General features: G+C 43.3%; 1 protein-coding gene across 1 annotated transcript in view; it reads right to left on the bottom strand.

The window, feature by feature from the left end:
- The window catches only part of Cep152 (centrosomal protein 152), a 64,557-nt gene extending 43,520 nt beyond the window's left edge, over window positions 1–21,037 (bottom strand). The window contains 9 exon segments of the mRNA XM_048332451.1: window positions 1,444–1,644; window positions 5,017–5,156; window positions 6,252–6,395; window positions 9,241–9,406; window positions 10,247–10,507; window positions 10,590–10,662; window positions 10,889–10,992; window positions 17,503–17,596; window positions 21,031–21,037. Coding sequence (XP_048188408.1) covers window positions 1,444–1,644; window positions 5,017–5,156; window positions 6,252–6,395; window positions 9,241–9,406; window positions 10,247–10,507; window positions 10,590–10,662; window positions 10,889–10,992; window positions 17,503–17,589 — 1,176 coding nt within the window. The 5' untranslated portion in view covers window positions 17,590–17,596; window positions 21,031–21,037.
- Window positions 21,038–21,662: the final 625 nt, after the last annotated feature.

Below are 21,662 nucleotides of genomic sequence, written 5' to 3'. Positions count from 1 at the left end.
ATTTCAATCATGGAATTTTTAATCCCAACCCAGAAAGGACAGAGTTCTTCGCATGGAAGCTTGTTCTATTCTGAGAGGGCAAAAGCTCATTCTGTTCAGGGCTTCAGAGCAGCCAAAAATATCCTGTCCTTCCTCTGAAATTTGTTTAAACTGAATCTATTTCTTCTATTCTTATTCTCTACCTCATACACATCTTATTTCTCTTTACTGTCCCCTCAAAGGAGTCTCTGCAATGCTTCAAACGCAGCAAGTGTTGCAATAAACACTTGACAAATGACAAAGAAAACAGTAATTGGGGCTGGGAATACAGCCTAGTGGCAAGAGTGCTTGCCTTGTATACATGAAGCCCTGGGTTCAATTCCCTAGCACAACATATATAGAAAATGGCCAGAAGTGGCGCTGTGGCTCAAGTGGCAGAGTGCTAGCCTTAAGCAAAAAGAAGCCAAGGACAGTGCTCAGGCCCTGAGTCCAAGGCCCAGGACTGGCCAAAAAAGAAAAGAAAACAGTAATTGCATGTTTGTATGAGTTATTAAAAAAAATTATGGGGGCTGGGGATATAGCCTAGTGGCAAGAGTGCCTGCCTCGGATACATGAGGCCCTAGGTTCGATTCCCCAGCACCACATATACAGAAAACGGCCAGAAGCGGCGCTGTGGCTCAAGTGGCAGAGTGCTGGCCTTGAGCGGGAAGAAGCCAGGGACAGTGCTCAGGCCCTGAGTCCAAGGCCCAGGACTGGCCAAAAAAAAAAAAAAAAAAAGAAAGAAAAAAAAATTATGGAATGTGGGGCCAGGGATATGGCTCAATGGTAGAGAGTGTATCTATCAGGTACAAGGCCTTCAGTTCAATCCCCAGCATTGCAAACAAAACAAAACCCCACAAAAACAGGCAGATATGTTTGGGAATAATGAGTCATGAGAGTGTGGAGGCTATGTAGAAGCAGCCATCAGTGGAGAATGCACCTCTCATCCACATCTACAAGCCCATGCAGAGCCTGATACCTGTGCCACACTCAGCTAAAACAAACAAAGATTCTAAAAGTATGCTATTAGCCGGGCACTGGTGGCTCACACCTGTAATCCTAGTTACTAAAAAGGCTGAGATCTGAAGATCGAGGTTCAAAGGAAAATCTGTGAGACTCTTCTCTCCAGTTAACCATCAGAAAACTGGAAGTAGAGCTGTGGCTCAAAGTGGTAGAGCACTAGCCTTGAGCACAAAAGCTTAGGGACCAGGCCCAGCTCAAGCTCCACAACTGACCAAAAAACTAACTACATATACTGTTCAGTATATTTTTACAGATGTTTTTAAAATTCACTTTTAAGTCTCACAACCTAAACACCTTGTATAAACATACAAGATTTCTATGTGAGGAGTCACTAAATATCAGTGACAAAAAATAATCAGGTTTACTAGTTGCTAACTGTGGCTCATGGAAAATCAGCCCAACCTGTTCCTTAAGTGCAGTAACTGTAGCATCCAAGTTCTTCTGTAAAGACACCACTTGCTCCTCGTACTTCTTTGTGAGGCCTGTAACAACGTTCTCGTGCTGCTCTCTGGCTCGCTGAAGTGATTCAGAGTGATGAAGGTCCACCAGTTGCTGCTTCAAGCTTTCCAGAGCCAGTTCAGTTGTTCTGGACTTCTTGATCACCTAGTCAAGTACACACATCCAAGTTAACAGTATTTAAACTCTGCACCCATGGACCTTAAAACTCAGCCAGGCTTTAACGAGAGCGAAGAAGGAACCCAGGTGCTGGTAGCTCAAGCTCATAATCCTAGCTGCTCAAGAAGAGGAGATCTGAGAATCGAGCTTCAATGGCAGTCCAAAAGGACGAATCCAACAAACTAGCAAAAAGCGGCTCACGCGGTAGAGTGTAAGTGGTGAGTGAAAAAGCTGAGAACCAGAAGCCTGAGTGAGTTCAAGTCCCAGTACTGACACATACTGGCGCACACTCACATAGACACACACACTAAGAAAGGAGTCTCTCCCCAAGGTGGCCATTGTTCCTCAAAACTTCCCTAGCTGCCACCCTCAGAGCCCCTGGTTTGTTGGAACAATACTTGTTGAAAAGATAAGATTTCATAGCTACCAGAGGGGTGTGAAAGAGGATTTTACGCAGCATAACAGCAATGTGGGTGGGTGTCAGGCCAGGAATCTGCTGCTCAGAGTAAGGCTGCCAGTGCTGCGTGCATTGCTGGGTGAGCAAAGTGGGCTGCAAGTCAATTGTTATGTCACAGCAAAGTGACAGCTGTGCCTTGAAAACCCAGTAACACTTGCCAGCGGTCATTAATTAAGTGCAAACCTTTGGGGGGTTGTGTTTCTGTTTTTGTTTCTGTCTTTGGTCTGGTTTGGGGGGCTTTTGTTGTTGTTTTTGTTTGTGTGCTGGTCCTGGGGCTTAAAAGGGCTTGGGAGTGGTCCCTGAGCTTTTTTTTGCTCAACACTAGTGCTCTACCATTTAAGTCACAGCTCCACTTCCAGATTTTTGCTGGTTAATTGGAGATACTCGTCTCCTAGACTTTCCTGCCCAGGCTGACTTTGAACTATGTGATCATCCTCAGATCTCAGCCTCCTGGGAAGCTAGGATTACAGGCATGAGCTACCAAAGCGTGGCTGTTTCTGTCTTTTTAGACAAGATCACATCATGTTCCAAAGATGACTTCAAATTCCTGAGTGCAAGTGATCCTCCTACAGTCTCCAAGTGGCTAGGACTACAGGTAAGTGCCACCATGCCCAGCTAAAAACAAAGTACTGAAAATACAGCTGGGGGCTGGAATGTGGCCTAGTGGTAAAGTGTAGCCTTGCATGCACGAAGTTCGATTCCTCAGCACCACATACATAGAAAAAGCTAGAAGTGGTGCTGTGGCCCAAATGGCGGAGTGCTAGCCTTGAGCAAAAAGAACCAGGGACAGTGCTCAGGGCCTGAGTGCAAGGCCCAGGACTGGCCAAAAAAATACAGCTGGTACTATAAGTAAAACGAAGGCCCCCAAAGGCTTTTCTAATCCACCTAGCCTATGACTATGTTATGCAGCAGAGCAAGAGAAAAGTAATGCTACAGATGGAATTAAAGGTATTAATCAAATGACCTTAAAGTAAGAATGTTCTGCATTTCGCATTGTAATCTGAAGGGATGGAAAAATCAGAACCAGAGAGACTAGGTGGCCACAAGAAGCTAGAAAATGTCAGACAATGGATTCTGCTCTAGAGCCTCCAGAGAGTAACGTGGTCCTGCTATCTCCTTGATTCTAGCCCAGTGAGATCCTTATCAAACCGCTGACCTCCAGAACTGTAAGATAAACTTATATTTTGTTTTTACAGTTGGAGGAAGGGAAGTTAGCAATACTAGGACTTGAACTCAGAGCCTCATACTTACTAAACATGTGCTCTACCACTTGAGCCATACCCCCAGTCCTTTTACATTTTATTTTTTGGTTAGAATCTCCCAGTTTTGCCTAGGGCTGACCGTTGAGTCCAAATGGCCCTAACTATGCTTCATAAGTTGGTGGGGTCAGAGACACAAACCACTGTGCCTAGTTTGGTGGTTGAGATGAGATCTTGCTACCTTTTTGCCAGTGCCAGCCTCGAATTATGATCCTCCTAATCTCCACTTTCCAAAAATTTTAAGACAAAAAAATTACAGTAATCTCTTAGGGCAAAAATAGGAAACTTATACATTGGAATATACACAGAAAAAAGTTGCAAGATTTTCAAAGAGTATTAGGGGCCACCCTTGTTTTTCCAATTCCAAAACACAATGTAAAGCAACAGAAGAGTATCAAAGCAGAAATATATAAGAAAACAACACTCATTCAAGACACACTGACCGCCAAGTAAGTACCAACCACTGGGCTAGATAGGTTACAAAGGTAAGGGCAATCCACAGACACCATGGAGGTGTTCCCAGAGTGCTATAATACAGGTGATCATTTGGCTTGAGGAAAAACTCAAGAGGTAAAAAAAAATTTGTGATGGGGCTTTACTGAACCAATAGCCAGGTTCTGTGGAAAATACATTCCAGGGAAACGATGACAGATATACAACTATATAGCAAAGACCACATCGTCATCTTCACATGCAATTTTGTCCCACAAGGAAAGTGGGTCAGGGCTGGGAATGTGGCTTAGTGGTAGAGTACTTGCCTAGCATGCATGAAGCCCTGAAAGGCTTTAAGCAAGGAATGACAAAATCAGAACTGTATCCTAGAAAGATTACTCAGATGGCTTTAAAAAGGGTAAGACTACAATGTAGCTAAGAGACTTTTGCAAAAAAAAAAAAAAAAATTAGAGACATGCTGGGCACTGGTGGCTCAATGCCTGTAACCCTAGCTAGTGAAGAGGCTGCGATCTAAGGATCAAGGTTCAATGCCAGGCTGAGCAGGAAAGTCCCTGAGTCTCTTACATCCAGTGAACCGCCAGAAAACCAGAAGTGGAGCTATGATTCAAATTAGTAGAGAACTAACCATGAGCCAAAGAGCTCAGGGACAGCACCCAGGCCCTGAGTTCAAGACACACACACACACACACACACACACACACACACACGCACGCGCGCGCACGCGCGCACACACACACACAGACATCAACAGAACTTAGAGCTGGCCAGCTGAAGGCAGCAGAGGATCCAAGGTCTCTCCCCAACATCTGCAGATGCCATCACCACCCCTCCAATAGAAGAGGAGAAGCAGGCTATGGAGGAGGAAGCTACAAAGCTCTTCTAAATTTAATCCTTCCCCATCATGAGGGTGTTTAAGTAAATGTCATGCAACAAATTTTGACCATAAAGTTAAATGGTTCAGGGCTGGGAATATGGCCTAGTGGCAGAGTGCTTGCCTCATATACGTGAAGCCCTGGGTTCAATTCCTCAGCACCACATATATAGAAAAAGCCAGAAGTGGAGATGTGGCTTAAGCGGTAGCGGGCTAGCCTTGAGCAAAAAGAAGCCAGGGATAGTGCTCAGGTCCTGAGTTCAAGCCCCAGGACTGGCAAAAAGACAGAACAAGCAAAAAAAAAAAGTTAAATGGTTCACCTTTTCTTCGTTGATTTTCAATGCTTGTATTTGGGTCTCCAGTGATTTCACTTGTGCCTCAAGCTGGATCTCCCTCTCTTTTCCATTCTGGAAGAGTTTCTGTGATTCTCGAAGGCTGAGGGTCAAACCATCCTTTTCATCTAGAACATGGAAAAGGTATGGGAAAATGTCACTGTAGCAACAGCCAGATTGTGACAGTTCCTAAGAGATCTTTATTATAGGTAAGAGGCATTGCAAACAGAATCGTGATTGCCTTGAATTTCTTTTTATTGTATTACCAGAGATTACCCAGATATAATAGATCCTTGTTAACTAAAAAATGAGCTCTGAGAATATAGGCATGGTGGTGAACATCTGTAATCTCAGCAAGTGGGAAGCTAAAGCAGGATGAGTTTGAGGTCAGCTTGTAAAAAAAAAAAAGTATCTGAGAACCAATTGCCCACTATACATACAGGCAATGGACTTTTAAACCTAATCTTAAATTCTTCCCACATCTTTGCTATAACAACTTGTGAGTTCTTCTTTCAAAATGAATTTCAGGCCAGGCCAGTGCCTCACTCCTATAATCATACCTACTCAAGAGGCTGAGATCTGAGGACCGCAGTTCAAAGCCAGCTAAGGAAGGAAAGTCCATGAGACTCTTATCTCCAATTAACCACCAGAACTGATGCTGTGTCTTCCAGTTGGTAGACTGCTAGCCTTGATCAAAGAGCTCAAGGACAGCATCCAAGCCCCAAGTTCAAGCCCCATAACCAAATTAAAAAGAGAATTTCATGAGTATTACAGAAAAAGAGCTTTTCACTCTCAAATTATATTTGAAATCAGCTAGAGTTCAGTCACAAAATTCTTCTACAGATGAAAGTTCACAAGGGGTCAACAGATTTTTTTTTTAAGGCAGAATGCCCTCAAGAAAGTTAAATAATGCTTGTTGATTTTCACAGCCCAAGAGAGAAGCGGGGGAGCCATAAAATACAGGACAGGAAGAAGAAAAGAAAAAAAGAAAAAAAATGAGAATTGCAGAATAGTATGTTCTGGAAGGAAATAATCCAAGGCCAAGGACCCAGAGTCATGGGGTTTGCTCTCTGTCACTTACTCTGAGCTCTCTGGCCCCATCCTGAGTTTACCGGAAACAGAAAATACAGACAAGTAACACAACAAAGTGAGTTTGGTGGCACAGGCTGAGCAGCTGTGGGGTAGCTGGTTGTGAAGCAGAGCCTGGAAGTCGCTGGCCCTACCTTGGGTCAGCAGCAGCTGGTGGTTCAGGTATCGAATCTGGCGCTCGCTCTCGTTTAGCTTTTCCACCAAGTTGTCCAGCTGTCTCTCTTTGGCTTTGTTCAAAACCTGAAGCTGAATAATCTGCACATTCTCTGCAGAACCTGCTTTGGAATTAAAGGTGACTTGTTAAGAGAAAAACCAAGATATAAATACCAAGGTATAAATGTACGGTCATTGAGGGTGCTGTTTTGTTTTTTTTTTAAGGCTATGGATACAACACACAGTATTAGATAGCACTTCCATGGATTGTGATGAACATTTTTTTTTTAAAAATCAAGAAATAGTAAAAAATAATAATTCAGTCCTTTATTTAGTTTGGTGGTACTGGGGTTTAAACTCAGGGCTTCTTTCTGTCTTGCTTAGGCAATACTGCAATATTAGACTTCCAGCTCCCCCTCACCCCTTTTTTTGCACTGATTATTCTAAAGAAGTTTTGCTGTTTGTTTTGGGGGTTTTTTTTTGTGGGTGTATCTTTTGTTTCTACTCCTCTACCCCCAGACCTCTGTCATGATCACCAATCCCCCTATCTTATTTTACACTTCGCATCAAAGCTATGATGAGATGCTCAGCACCAAAGCCAGCTTCTCTCTGATAAGACAGTCTAAGAGTTTTCTGTCAGAGCTAACTGAGAGCCTCCCAATCTCAGCCTCCCACGTATGTAAGGGGAAAAGCATAGCCCATTGCACCCAGCTATTAGTTAAGAAGGCATCTTGCATGTAGGTTTTGCTAGCCTTGAATTTCAATCCTCCCAATTCTCAGCCTCCCATGTCACTAAGATTATATCATGAGCCAATGGCAGCTGCTGATTAAATTTTTTTGTTTTGTTTTGTTTTTTGCCAGTCCTGGGCCTTGGACTCAGTGCCTGAGCACTGTCCCTGGCTTCTTTTTGCTCAAGGCTAGCACTCTACCACTTGAGCCACAGCGCCACTTCTGGCCGTTTTCTATATATGTGGTGCTGGGGAATCAAACCCAGGGCTTCATGTATACGAGGCAAGCTCTCTTGCCACTAGGCCATATTCCCAGCTCCCTGCTGATTAAATTTTTAAAACTTAATTGAAGAAAATTTAACACTGGAAATATCTTAGGCCTTATAGCAGTTGGGATGTCTTTTTTTTTTTTCTTTTTTTTTGCCAGTCCTGGAGCATGAACTCAGGGCCTGAGCACTGTCCCTGGCTTCTTTTTTTGCTCAAGGCTAGCTACTCTGCCAACTTGAGCCACAGCGCCACTTCTAGCTTTTTCTATATATGTGGTGCTGAGGAATGGAACCCAGGGCTTCATGTATACAAGGCAAGCACTCTTGCTACTAGGCCATATTCCCAGTCCCAGCAGTTAAGATATCTAAGCTCTCCAAACTCTTTGTTGTTATTTTGCTTTTTCAAACTGTATGGCTATGAAGCTCTAATCAGCAAATCTGACAACTGTTATTTACCTAACTTTCAAACATTAAGTTTAGGAAAATGTATTATCAATTTTTTAAAAACTATTCAACTTGATAAAATGCAGATTGCAAAGAAAAAGTGATAAAATATGGTATGTCCAGGAACTCCAGGAGATATAAACATAACTGGGAGAGTTAGCAGAGCTGAGATGTCAGGCCACTGTCGTAATGTCTACATCCCCACCCTAAAGCCAGTTAGACATCAGCCAATTAGACCTACTTCCCAATGCACAGAACGTATGAGCAGAGAGGCCATCCTCACATTTGCTATTGACTCTGTCCAGGAAAAGTAAGTTCTGGGCCTCCCTCAAGGCCATCCTGGGCCCTAATGAAAGTAACACTATGACATCACAGCAAGAAAATCCAGTGTGCTTTGTGGCCTAGCCTACATAACCAGCAGTAACCTGTACAACTTTTCCTTAAGAAAAAAAATAAGTAAATAAAAAACAAAGAAAACTCTGCAATCACACCCTGGTTTTTCAACATGCAAAATAATCGAAAGTTATTTAATATGCCAGAGAGCATGGCAGTAAACTAATTCAGAATAGCCAATGGACAGTGACTAGTATTTGATTTTTTTTTTAATATATACTGGCTTTTCAGCTCACATTTTTCTCACAGTACTTTTTCTACGAGTATTTTTTTTTGGGGGGGGGGGGAGTTGGTGGTATCAGGGGTTAGACTCAGAGCTTCATGCTTGCTAGACAAGCATTCTACCATTTGAACCACGCTCTTTGTTTTTCAGATAGGGTCTCTTGCTTTGGGTCAGGCCAGCCTCAGTTGATAATCCTCCAATCTGCCTTCCAAGTAGCTGGGCTTACGGGTAAGAGCCAACTGCACTCAGCCAGCATTTACACATAAACTATCAAAAAAAATATAGAGTAACTAGGATGTGACTGAGCATGAGATCTAAATTCTGAATAGAAAGTAATTTATGAAGCTAAGCTGAGCGTGGCTCTCATGCCTCTAATCCTAGCTACTCAGGAGGCTGAGCTCTGAGGATCACGCTTCAAAGCCAGCCCCGGCAAAAAAGTCCACGAGACTCTTATTTCCAATTAACCACCAGAAAAACCAGGAGTGGAGCTGTGGCTCAAGTGGCAGAGCACTGGGATTGAACAAAAAAAAGCTAAAGGGAAGCACCCAGGCTCTAAGTTCAAGCCCCAGTATTGGCACACGTGCACACACATGCACGTGTACACATACACACATAATCCACAAATGGCCAGTGTTCAAAAACTCTTGATAACGTTATTAAAAATAAATATAGGGGCTGGGGATATAGCCTAGTGGCAAGAGTGCCTGCCTCGGATACACGAGGCCCTAGGTTCGATTCCCCAGCACCACATATACAGAAAAAATGGCCAGAAGCGGCGCTGTGGCTCAGGTGGCAGAGTGCTAGCCTTGAGCGGGAAGAAGCCAGGGACAGTGCTCAGGCCCTGAGTCCAAGGCCCAGGACTGGCCAAAAAAATAAATAAATAAATAAATAAAATAAATATAAATATGGTACCTACTTTCTTTCACTCCTAAAAACTGTTGCTGCAAGCCTTCAAATCGATCACTTCCAGCTGTTTCCTGGGCTGGTGAGCTACTGTTCTGAACAGAAGATTGATAAGGTTTATATATCACTTTATACTGCTCCAGAGTTTGACCGCTGGGACCTTGTGATGAACCAAATTGCTATCAAAACATGAAAAATAAAATGGTTTATTAGGATTTGTGAAGGTTTGGTCCAAAATTATCCAAATTAGACTCCTTGGTTTCATTTTACAGAAGCTAATTAGAGTACAATTACATCTTTTTATAGACATCCTTGCTCAAAAATAATACTTGGTGTTACTTAATACTGTTAATTCCTTCATTGTGCATGATTATACAATAAAAACCATTTTGAATGGATAAAAATATCATCTTGTCAATGAGTGACACAGCAGCTACTGAAAATGACAACTTGTCACTGAGCAATTATTAAAAATAACATATCCTTAGATCTTAGTTCACTAAACTCTCCCAGAAAAAAAATACAGTGGCTTTTCTTCCTTAGCACTCATCTTGCGGACTCCCGGAAAAGGATACAAAACAGGTATTTACTTTGAAGTGTTTGGTCTAAGATCTGTTATAACAGTGGTAAGCAAGGAATTTGAGTAAATAATCTGATCTACATAAAATGACTAAATAACTCTATCAAGATACCAAAAGCACAGCTTCTCAGAAGAAAGTGATAAAAATCAGAAGCAACCAAAAAAAGGGCAGTTTCAGACTCAAGAGACTTTTCTGCTTAGAGCTGGCTTTCAACCATTATCTCCTAGCTCTCAGCCTCCAGGGTAGCTCGTATTACTGACATGAGTCCTGGCTATATATTTCTTAAAACATACAAACACACAAAAAAGCACACCCATACATGTGCGCGTACACACACATACGCGCACACACACACACGGGTACACACACAGACACACACACACACACACACACACACACACACACACAAACAAATTCTGGAACATCCAATTCCCATACCTGAAAATGGTTCCGTTGAGGATCTGAGAATTTTATGACATTGGTTGGTTGGTTATGAAGTTCCTGCTTCTGACCAGTGGTAAATGGTCGGAAGTTTTCAGGGAGGTGGTACAAATCAGCCTGCTCGTGTTTATGTGGAGGACTGTATCCACTTCCTCCTTCATCACCGCCTTCTCCATCATGGTATCCAGGAAGTTGATTTTCTTCCCAGCCATTGCCACGTTTCTCTCCAACGAATAAACCCTGAAGTGCATTATATGCCTGTTAGGTAACACATGTAAAGAAGAAAGAACTCGAGTCTATTCCCACCCTCAGCAAGGTCATGGTCATGGCAGGTACTTACATTGACACTGGAAGGTTTGGGCAGCACTTGGTGCTCATTCCAGTTTCTCTCCAATTGTTCAGAAGGATGCAGTCTTGAGAAAGAGCAATACTTTAGATTTAAGGAATATCCTTTATTTGGACAGAGATAACACACAGAGCCCCTAAGATTCTACAATGTGTTGTTCAGTAACTGCTGTTTTCCCTTCAACCTTCTCTCAACCTCTTAAGAATGGGTCAACAATTTTCTAATCACGAACATTAGAACCCAAAGACGACTTAGAGAACACAGCAACAAGAGAACTGGCGTCAGCTCCTTACTCTCCTTCTGGGCCATCCACGCTGCTGTCGGAGTAGTGGAGATCCGGGGAGGACAGTTCATCATCCAGCATATCGTGGGGGAGGTCTGTGAGTAATTGCTGCAACTGAGTCAGGAAAGTCCTCATCAGTGTCATGGCAGAAGTCCCCTCCTCCCCCCCACCCTAAGCTGGCTTGGAGCTAGCAACTGACCTCTCCAGTCAGACATGTTTCTAAAGCCTCCACGTAACCCATCTCTTACGTTCTGCATAAATTGTGTTCAGAATTTCACTTGAGGAAAGGGAGGTGGCACATCGGGTTTTATATGAAAAGGCTTTTTTTTTTTTCTTCCAGAGGTGTCAGATTTAAGACCACATACACAAACTTGGCCAGTCGTAACGGTGACCATGGCGGCACTGTGTTAGATAGGGCAGACTTGCCTCGGCAGTCACACCTTGGGGACCCAACCGTCTGACGTACAACAGGGAATCTGAGCTGCCAGCTGCACTCTGCCCAGGTGGCGAGAATGGCAGAGGCAGCAGGTGGCCTCGACTCCCTTCAGCCCTGACAATGGGGTAGGAAACCCTTGGGGAGGGGCTGATTCGTACACAGCCATCTAGCTTCAGTCATGAAAAGATGCCTAACACTCCACTCTAATAAAGCACCTGAGTAGAAGGGCAGGAGATTGTTTCCCACCATTATCTCTCCTTAAACCCCAGTGTGAAGTGTCTTAAAATTCATAATCATGACTCGTACAGTAATGTATTAGTAAATGACTTATAGCGTGAGACTTAAATAATAATGTATTAATAAATGACTTAATAGTCTGATTTCAGCAACTTCTCCTTAGAAACTAAGCATCTGTTTAATTTACAAGCTGACTGATAATACCAAAAAAACTGTACTATGAATCAACTTTAAAGACATTACATACTCTGTAAAACTGAATGACGGGGGCTCAAATTCAATGCTTCATAGACTATAGCAAGTGACTGTAATTTTTCCCTTCTTTTGGTTTTTTTTTTCTTTAGGAGGGGTATTCTTTTCGCTCTTATTTTGTCTGGGTGCTTGAATTTGTAGTTTTTTTTGTCATTGTCTGAAATTACTATAAAGGAAATGTAATAAAACTATATGTATCTGAGTATCATATATTCCTTAGAAAAAAAAACTTTTCTGAGTCAGCACTAGTAATTCACGTCTATAATCCTACTCAGGAGTCTGATATCAGGATTGCTGTTCAAAGCCAGCTAGGGATGAGAGAGACTCTTACATCCAATAAACTACCAAACTACCCCCAGTAAGGAAGGAAATAGTAGTAGAGTCCTAGCCTTGAGCAAAAAAGCTCAGGAACAGCACTACACAAAGAAAAAGAAAAAAAAAAAAAGAAGGAAAAAGAAAAGACCTTTCTTTTTTTTTTTTTGCCAGTCCTGGGGCTTGGACTCAGGGCCTGAGCACCGTCCCTGGCTTCTTTTTGCTCAAGGCTAGCACTCTGCCACCTGAGCCACAGCGCCACTTCTGGCCATTTTCTATATATGTGGTGCTGAGGAATCGAACCCAGGGCTTTATGTATATGAGGCAAGCACTTTTGCCACTAGGCCATATCCCCAGCCCAGAAAAGACCTTTCTTAAAACATGTATCAAGGGGCTGGGGATATGGCCTAGTGGCAAGAGTGCCTGCCTCGGATACACGAGGCCCTAGGTTCGATTCCCCAGCACCACATATACAGAAAACGGCCAGAAGCGGCGCTGTGGCTCAAGTGGCAGAGTGCTAGCCTTGAGCGGGAAGAAGCCAGGGACAGTGCTCAGGCCCTGAGTCCAAGGCCCAGGACTGGCAAAAAAAAAAAAAAATGTATCAAAAGCCAGGTGCCGGCAACTCACGCCTGTAATCCTAGCTACTCAGGAGACTGAGGATGGCAGTTCGAAATCAGCCCAGGCAGGAAAGTCCATGAAACTCTCATCTCTAATGAACTACTCAGAAAAAGCCACAAGCAGTGCTGTGGCTCAAGTGGTAAAATGCTATCCTTGAGCACAGAGGCCCAGGAACAGCACCCATGAAGTTGAGCAAAACTCTGAATGTTCCAAATTGTCAACTGAAGTTTTCCTCTTTTTTTTTTTTTTTTTTTTTTGCCAGTCCTGGGCCTTGGACTCAGGGCCTGAGCACTGTCCCTGGCTTCTTCCCACTCAAGGCTAGCACTCTGCCACTTGAGCCACAGCGCCGCTTCTGGCCGTTTTTTGTATATGTGGTGCTGGGGAATCGAACCTAGGGCCTCGTGTATCCGAGGCAGGCACTCTTGCCACTAGGCTATATCCCCAGCCCTCCTCTTTTTTTATTTTTTACTCTTTTTATTATCTTTAAGTAGTTGCCAAATTGCCAAATGAGTTTTGATGAGAAAGAATTTGGGGGTGGGCCAGGGGTACATGCAGTGGGACAGGAGAAATAACTCCTCATTCCTTATATAGTTCTGACAATCATTGTATTTAAAAGAAAAAAATTCTCAATCCATTTGGTTCTTTAAAGTGAAACAAAAGATATTCTTTCCAAGTAAGTTCTTTATCTTCAAATCAACTTGATATTAAAAGTCTAGACCTTGTGGTTTTTGTTTTTGTTGCCTAGCTGCTCATGAACAGTAATTGGAAAAATCATTTTGAGAATTAACTATATCAGAGTGGGTCCAAAGACAAAGAACAAGAAAGGCAAAAAACACCGCTAAGAACATAGAAACACATCACAAGCCTCAGCTGAAAGGCAGCAAAACAATTCTAAAGACAAAATAAAACACCTTTATCAAGGACTTTGGAAAGTAGCCCATCCTGTCCTGTCTACAATTACACATCACTGCTTTAAGAATAAACACTATCCCACACACTAGACAAGGGAAAAAACAAAAATCAATGTTTTACACTTACATTAAGTAAGGAGTCCTGAACTGAAAGAATGTTTTCTTCTAAGCCTTCAGTAAGCATCAAGTACATAACCTTGTAATTGAGGGGATTCTTAACAGAATCCTCTAAACAGTACATTGCCCTCCTCTCACAAAAACAAAAACAAAAAGCTATGTGAAACTTTGGTAGTTATGATAGCCTTCTCTGAGATTAACAAAACTGGCTCCCCATGGGGGGAACAACAACTAATTGGTGTTGAGCAATCAGTGTATCAAAATACTCCTGGAGGGGCTGGGAATATGGCCTAGTGGTAAAGTGCTTGCCTGGCATACATGAAGCCCTGGATTCAACTCCTCAACACCACATATACAGAAAAAGCCAGAAGTGGCGCTGCGGCTCAAGTGGCAGAGTGCTAGCTAGCCTTGAGCAAAAAGAAGCCAGGACAGTGCTCAGGCTCTGAGTCCAAGGCCCAGGACTGGCAAAAAAACAAAACAAAATACTCCTGGACCCACAGATATATTCCTATAGTACTTGTAGTTTAGATATATACTAATGTTTGTAAAGAGCTTAGTTCCCCTTCACAAACTTTCTCTGACTCATTCTCTGACAGAGCTGAAACTTTCTTACTCTTGGTTCTATGACTTCCAGAGAGAAGCTAAAGCAAGTAAAGTCCTCCTCAGTAGCAAGATACAGACCCCATTATCAAAATGTACCCTCCTCCTGCTATCCAATATTAAATCGATTTTGATTTGATCATTAAACCTTGCGCCGCCGAACACAAAATTGCTCTATCAACCTCAGCATGTTAACAAATACAGAAGGTTGGAAACTCATTTTAAAAATCCACCAAGTTCCAAATATTGATGAAAGGACAGAGATAACCATCCTTATGTACAAGATTTAATCCCACTCATTAATCTCAAACTCAACAGATTGCTTTTCAACTGCAAGTAGCAATCGTCTCAGTGGGGACATCAAGGCCTTTCAGCCGAGATACCTTCTCCAGAAAAGAGAATTTGCCATGATTAACCTTTCCACTGAAATAAATTGGCAATCGTTCTACAAATGACTTCATCAACAAAACACTATGCAATAGCCCTGGGCTTCTAGGAGAAATGTGCAACGGACAACAACGTGAAGCTTTAGTTGGAATGGTCAAATTAACTGAACAGACTTGTCTTCACAGACTCTAATCCCTGATACACAGAAAGCAAGCATTCTCAGATTACAAACCACACATCTCCCAAGAGGAAAGCAGCAACCTGAGTAGCCAACAGTCACAAGTACTCTACCTAATAGATCCATTTCTAAGCATTTTACCAAATACATCCATTTCTGGTACTTTAATCGTAATAAATGCTTTAATAGATATAAAGTAGAATGTTTATTTTAACCCAAACACCCATTTTAAAACATATCTAAAAAGGCTCAATATGGAATTGATTTTAAGTCACAATAAATTAGGGGCCACAGCTCTAGTTTATAAACTATATTATGTTCAGAATGGGAAAAAAGGCATCTCAGACATTCAGTTCCCCATCGTTGGCAGGGGAGAACTTACCTAGGTTGCTACAAATCTGAAAGAAAAATATGGCAACACTTATCAGACGGGTAAGAGCTGCACTGTGGAGCAATTCTCATATAGGGTTTAGGGCTACAGAACACAGGCACTCCTCCAAACCTAGCCTTCCCTTCTATAGGTAAGCAAAGCAAAGGCCAAAGAACACAGGAACAGGCTGGTAAAAATGAAGAAAGTTTTGGGCTGGGAATATGGCCTAGTGGCAAGAGTGCTTGCCTCCTATACATGAAGCCCTGGGTTCAATTCCCCAGCACCACATATATAGAAAAAGCCAGAAGTGACACTGTGGCTCAAGTGGAAGAGTGCTAGCCTTGAGCAAAAAGAAGCCAGGGACAGTGCTCAGGCCCTGAGTTCAAGCCCCAGGACTGGCAAAAAAAAAAAAAAAGAAAAAAGAAAAAAGAAAGTTTCAAAACTAGAATCAGAGGGCTGGGGATATGGCCTAGTGGCAAGAGTGCCTGCCTCATATACATGAGGCCCTGGGTTCGATTCCCCAGCACCACATATACAGAAAATGGCCAGAAGTGGCGCTGTGGCTCAAGTGGAAGAGTGCTAGCCTTGAGCAAAAAAAAGAAGCCAGGGACAGTGCTCAGGCCCTGAGTCCAAGCCCCAGGACTGGCCAAAAAAAAAAAACACCAAAAAACAAAACTAGAATCAGAGCCTGAATCTCTGTTTTCACTTTCCTCTCCCCATCTATATGACATTTCATTTATTTCGACCTATCTGTATATAGTTACACCTTCATCCTCCCAAATAAGCATTTGGTGTTTTTGTTCCTTGGAAAAATGCTTGTATGTAATGGGAGAAACCCACCAACAACAATCCTGAGGAAGTATGGAAATAGCTAAAGGAGCCAGGCACAGCAATACACACCTGTAATCCCACTTAGAAGATGAAGACAGGAGGATCACAGTTTGAGGCTGGCCAGGGGTAGGAGGGAGAGGTAACAAGATCTGTCTCAAAAAAAAGAAAAAGAAAGAAAAAAGCACTGGGCATAGGGGAAAGAGCGTTCAATCCCAGCTACCCAAGAGGCAGAGGAAGAAAGATCATAGTTCAAGGCTGATCCTTGAGACCCTATCTGAAAAATTAAAACAAAAAGGGATGGGAACGTGCTAAAGTACCTCCCAGAAAGCTCAAGGGCATGAATTTAAACCACAGTATTTTTTTTTTTTGCCAGTCCTGGGGCTTGAACTCAGGGCCTGAGCACTATCCCTGGCTTCTTTTTGCTCAAGGCTAGCACTCTACCACTTGAGCCACAGCGCCACTTCTGGCTGTTTTCTGTGTATGTGGTGCTGAGGAATCGAACCCAGGGCTTCATGTATACGAGGCGAGCACTCTTGCCACTAGGCCATATTCCCTAGCCCCTAAACCACAGTATTAAAAAAAAAAAAAAAAGAGAAAGCTAAAAGAAATATATGGGAAAATATGAAAGAAAATATGAAAAAATTTTACATCATTTCTTTTCTTGGGAAATGACAAGAAAATTCACTGACAGCAAGATAACGTGGAATGTAAATACAGATCCTTCTTGTATGGGAACAAAACAACATGTCCTCATAATTACATCCAGTGAAGCAGTCAATAAACAGAAGAAAGCGACAGCATGGAACCCTGCCCTCCAATGCACCATTCCAAGCTCATAGGAGCTTTACTATTCCATTACCGAACTACCAACATAAAACCCAAGAGGGACCAGATGTGGCACTGCCAGGTACAAATTTCTCTCCACCATCTGCTACTCAAGATTGTTTTCAAGTGTGTCACCACCCAACGAACCATCAACAGCAAGTTCTACCTTTATACCCCAAGCCACCAGCTCCCAAATTTCTCCATGTATAGGTTAAGCTTCAAACAATAGCCAAGATATTTCTTGGACATTGTTTTAAAAAAAAAAAAGCACATGACTATTCTGGCATGCCCAAATGACAATGTGCGGATAGCCATGGTTTTACCGATGACTGAGAAGCTTGTAACAACCAATCCTATCACAACAACTCACTCATTCAGCAGCAGGTACACTCATCCAACTTTGAACGGCCCAAATACCCATCAGCGTACGGCTTTTTGCCTTGTTTGGTCTTAAAGGAAAACAAATACCTTCAAAATGATACAAGATGATCAGCAAAGAAAAGCGGTGAAGGACTGGGTCCAGAGTCTTTTTCTTCTCTTAGCAACTTACCTCCTTCTCCCTCTCATAGTCTTCTTTGTCATATTCTTCATCTTCATTTTGTGTCTGTAGTGCCACACTACCGAAGTCTAATGACATGGTCCTCCTGTGGGAAGGGGAAGATGTTTGCATTCTAAAATACCCACAACTAACTAACTACCCGAAGACAAGCTGTAGACAATGGCAGAGACAATAGCCTTGGGAGAAAAACATACACATGACACACATATGGAAAACAGTAGACACAAAAATATAAGATATTAACAATACAAATACAAAAAATAAGATGATAATAAACTAGAATACCACCAGGTAGAAAAATCCCAAAATTTCAAGGTTGATGGATTAAACATGGCACAGGCAGGTTCCTCTATAATTTTCTCCACTCTTTGAATGCCACAAATCCAAATTTCATGCTTTACAAAAGGACAGCCTCTAAACCCTGAGCTTAATGACTACCACCCCAGAAACCAGTTACGATCTGTTAAAAACCATAGAGTACACAACAGAAACGTGACTTCAATGTCCTGCTCTTGGTTTTTTTTGGTTTTTGGTGGTTGTTTGTTTGTTTGTTTTTGCCAGTCCTGGGGCTTGAACTCAGGGCCTGAGCACTGTCCCTGGCTTCTTTTTGCTCAAGGCTAACACTCTACCTCTTGAGCCACAGCGCCACTTCCGGCTTTTTCTGTTTATGTGGCGCTGAGGAATGGAATCCAGGCCTTCGTGCAGTAGGCAAACACTAAGCCACATTACCAGTCCCCAATGTCCTGGCTCTTAAGTGTGATAAAATCAGATTCTGGCAAAACTTTAAGACAGAAGTTCTTGAAGGAAATAAAACTGTTATCAGTGTGAGGTTCCAGTTCCATAGGCAGGAGCAGAAGGTGGATTTTAAACCCAAGATAGGCTAATTGTTTAAATTTTACTCAAAGATCCTGACACTGCACCTAAAATCCCCAGAATTTCAAAACATTGAACAATTCTGACCAAGTGTCATCAATTACCTGGTCTAATACTCTTCTCTTCTAAGTCATAAAGGAAACACTTGATGGAAACCTAACCACAAAAAGATTTGTACAAGGCAAAAGATATCATTAATCAAATACAAGTATCAAAAATAAACACAAAGTCAAGATAAAATCTAGCAACTAGAAAAATATTAGCAAAACAGTCTCAACAATGTTTTGCAAGGAAATGACAAAAAGGCAACAGTTTGTTTTGTTTTTTGCCAGTCCTGGGGCAAGGACTCAGGGCCTGAGCACTGTCCCTGGCTTCTTTTTGCTCAAGGCTAGCACTCTACCTCTTGAGCCATAGTGCCACTTCTAGCTTTTTTCTATTTATGTGGTGCTGAGGAATCGAACCCAGGGCTTCATGTATAAGAGGCGAGCACTTTGCCAGTAGGCCATATTCCCAGCCCCCGCAACACACTTTAAAATGAGCAAATAACCTGACAATTTACTAAAAATAAATGCTCAATTAACCTGAAAAAACTGAGCTTATGGAGAATTCAAGAAATGATACTTTTAGTCACTTACATGAAAGAAAATAACACAAGACAGTAAACCTATTATTGGCTATTTTGTGTGGTTTAGAAATTGCTGGTGAAAATATGAAGTGCTGAAACCATCTTGAAAAACACTGATATTAACATATGGAAAAGCAAACATGTGCCTGAGTCATACTCATTCTGAATTGGGAAATACTATGCCACACTAGGAAAACTAAGAAAATATTTCCATGTTGTTTGACTCAGAGGGCTGACCATTAAAAAAATCAAAATGCATACTGAGTGTACTGTATTCTTTTGAAAACATAGCTGTCTACTTAAGATCTTCATTCTAACTAGGAAATTTTTTTCCAAGTCCATTAATAAGAATATGAACATTGTAATATCTGTCCTTTAGTCCTACTGAGATCACAGTCTTACTGACTCAACCCTGATTCATTATCCCTAGCTATTTTCTTTGTCTTCCTCTTGAAGAAATGATAGGTGTTTGGTAGGACAAAAGATTACAATGTTTTTTAAGTAGTACAGTTTTGGCCTCATTTAGAAAATATAAGCACCTTGAAAGCAGAATTTAAATCTATCTGCTCCTTGTGTGTGTTAGGCACATAACAAATAGTGGCTGAGTTAATGTGACCCAGTAGGAATTCATAATTTCAATGACTTTATTGAATAACATGAAGGATCCACACTATATCCCACACATGCAGGCAAGACAGGATACCAGCTCAATGATAGAAAGAAGTAGTTGCAATGATACATTGTAATAAATTCTGCAGAATACACAGCATAGGGGCTGGGAATGTGGCTTAGGCATAGAGAGCTTGCCTAGCATGCGTGAAGCCCTGGGTTGGATTCCTCAGCACCACATAAGCAGAAAAAGGGGAAGTAGCACTGCAGCTCAAGTGATAGAGTGCTAGCCTTGAGAAGAAAAAAAAAAAAAGAAGCAGCAGCCAGGGATGGTGTGGTACTCGGGCCCTGAGGCCAAGCCCCAGGACTAGCCAATAATAATAATAATAATAATAATAATAATAATAATAATAAATACATGGCACAAATTAACTTGGGCACCAGACTAAAACAAAGAGAGAGACCAGAAGCTTCACAGAAAAAAAGAGGAGGGGGGGAAAAAAGAGCCTTTACATTAGAAACAGACCTTAAAGGACACAGTAAGGTCTAAGTGGTTAAGGAATAAAGACTTCCACACAGACGACCTGGGCTCAATTTTGGCTCTTCTGCTTATCACCTGCACAGTCTTAAGCAAACTGCTTTCATTTCTGCACTAACAAGTTGGGAGGGAAAACACAACCGCTCCCACCCATGTCTGAGGCGAAGATGAATGGAACAGCCAGTGGGAAACCTTCAGCTGACACAAAGTCATCTTCCTAATACTGTTCCCCACAAAATAAGTCACTTTTCAGACTGCATTCCCCATGCTCATGGGTGTCAACGTCAGCCTGTCTTATTTTAGCTAAATGTGTGGTAAAAATTCAACCTAAATCCAGACTCATCTTCATGATGTCCATGAAATGTAGTAGCGGTGGGGTGGGGGTGGGGATGGGAGGTGGGGGGAGGCAGGTAATAAGAATCGCTCCTGGAAGTTAGCAAATTCGACTTAACTTTGGGGACAGGTTAAAAACTTTGTTGCTTTCGAATCGACCACACCTGGCCCAAGTCGCCTTCACTGAATCCTTGACCAAGCACAGGTTTCAAGATTACCAAGGACAACGGCGTGTGTGAGAGAAACACCAAACCAAGACAGACGCCCTAAGACAACCGACACCTTGCCTTCAGGACTAGCGACAGCTGGGGCGACAACCCCCCCCCCCCCCAGGATGACCAAAGGAAAGGGTTACTGGAGAGTCCCAACCCCGCGCGGGGAGGTGAGCAAGTAGCGAGTCCACGGCACGGCCACCCCTACCTGCGGCAGGTACAGGAAACAAAATGGAACAAAAATCACACGGGATACACATCGGTTCAAGTGCATGGCGCCGCACCCCCCCACCCCATCCCGCTCCACCCCACACCCCCGAGGTCCTTACCAAAGCTCAACTCAGCCTGGAACAGGGACCACGAGAGCACAGCTGCAGGGGGTTGTGGTGGGTGTGTGTGGGGGGGAGCCCCCGAGCTCCTGGAACTGCAGGCGCGGGGGGTGAGGAGTCGGGGTGGGGTGGGCAGCGGGGGGGGGGGGGGCGTCACCTGCCCCGGGTCAGCACGCGTGCGCAGGGCGCCCACTGTGAGCCAGGCATGGCGCCAGGGAGACCACGGCGGGGGATCCCCGGCGTAGAACTCGGGCGGTCCTCCTGCTCGGCAGCTCGCAAGGCGTGAGGGTGCGGGGGGGGGGAGGGGGGCGGGAACCCTCCGCGGACGTCACTCGCACGCCACGCACGGGGTCTGGAGAGATTGCGAAGACAGCCCCGGGTCACTAAAGCCCGGCCCGGCCCACCGTGACGATCTGGGGCTCCGGGAAACCCTTCGCGAAGATTCCGGAGCCTCCATTCCACCCCACCCCACCCCACCCCACCCCACCCCCCGACTCAGCTCCAGCCCCAAATCCGGTCGCGAAGCGGAACTCACCGGAGGTCCCTGTCGTCGTCCACGAAGGGACACTCTGTGTCCAGCTGAAGGCCAACTTTCAGCGAGACACACACACACGCACACAGACCCCTGGCCC

Source organism: Perognathus longimembris, chromosome 23 (genome assembly GCF_023159225.1).
Source record: "Perognathus longimembris pacificus isolate PPM17 chromosome 23, ASM2315922v1, whole genome shotgun sequence".
In the NCBI taxonomy this organism is placed as follows: domain Eukaryota; kingdom Metazoa; phylum Chordata; class Mammalia; order Rodentia; family Heteromyidae; genus Perognathus; species Perognathus longimembris.
Note: the sequence above shows the minus strand (reverse complement) of the source record. Positions and strands in the feature narration are given on the sequence as shown.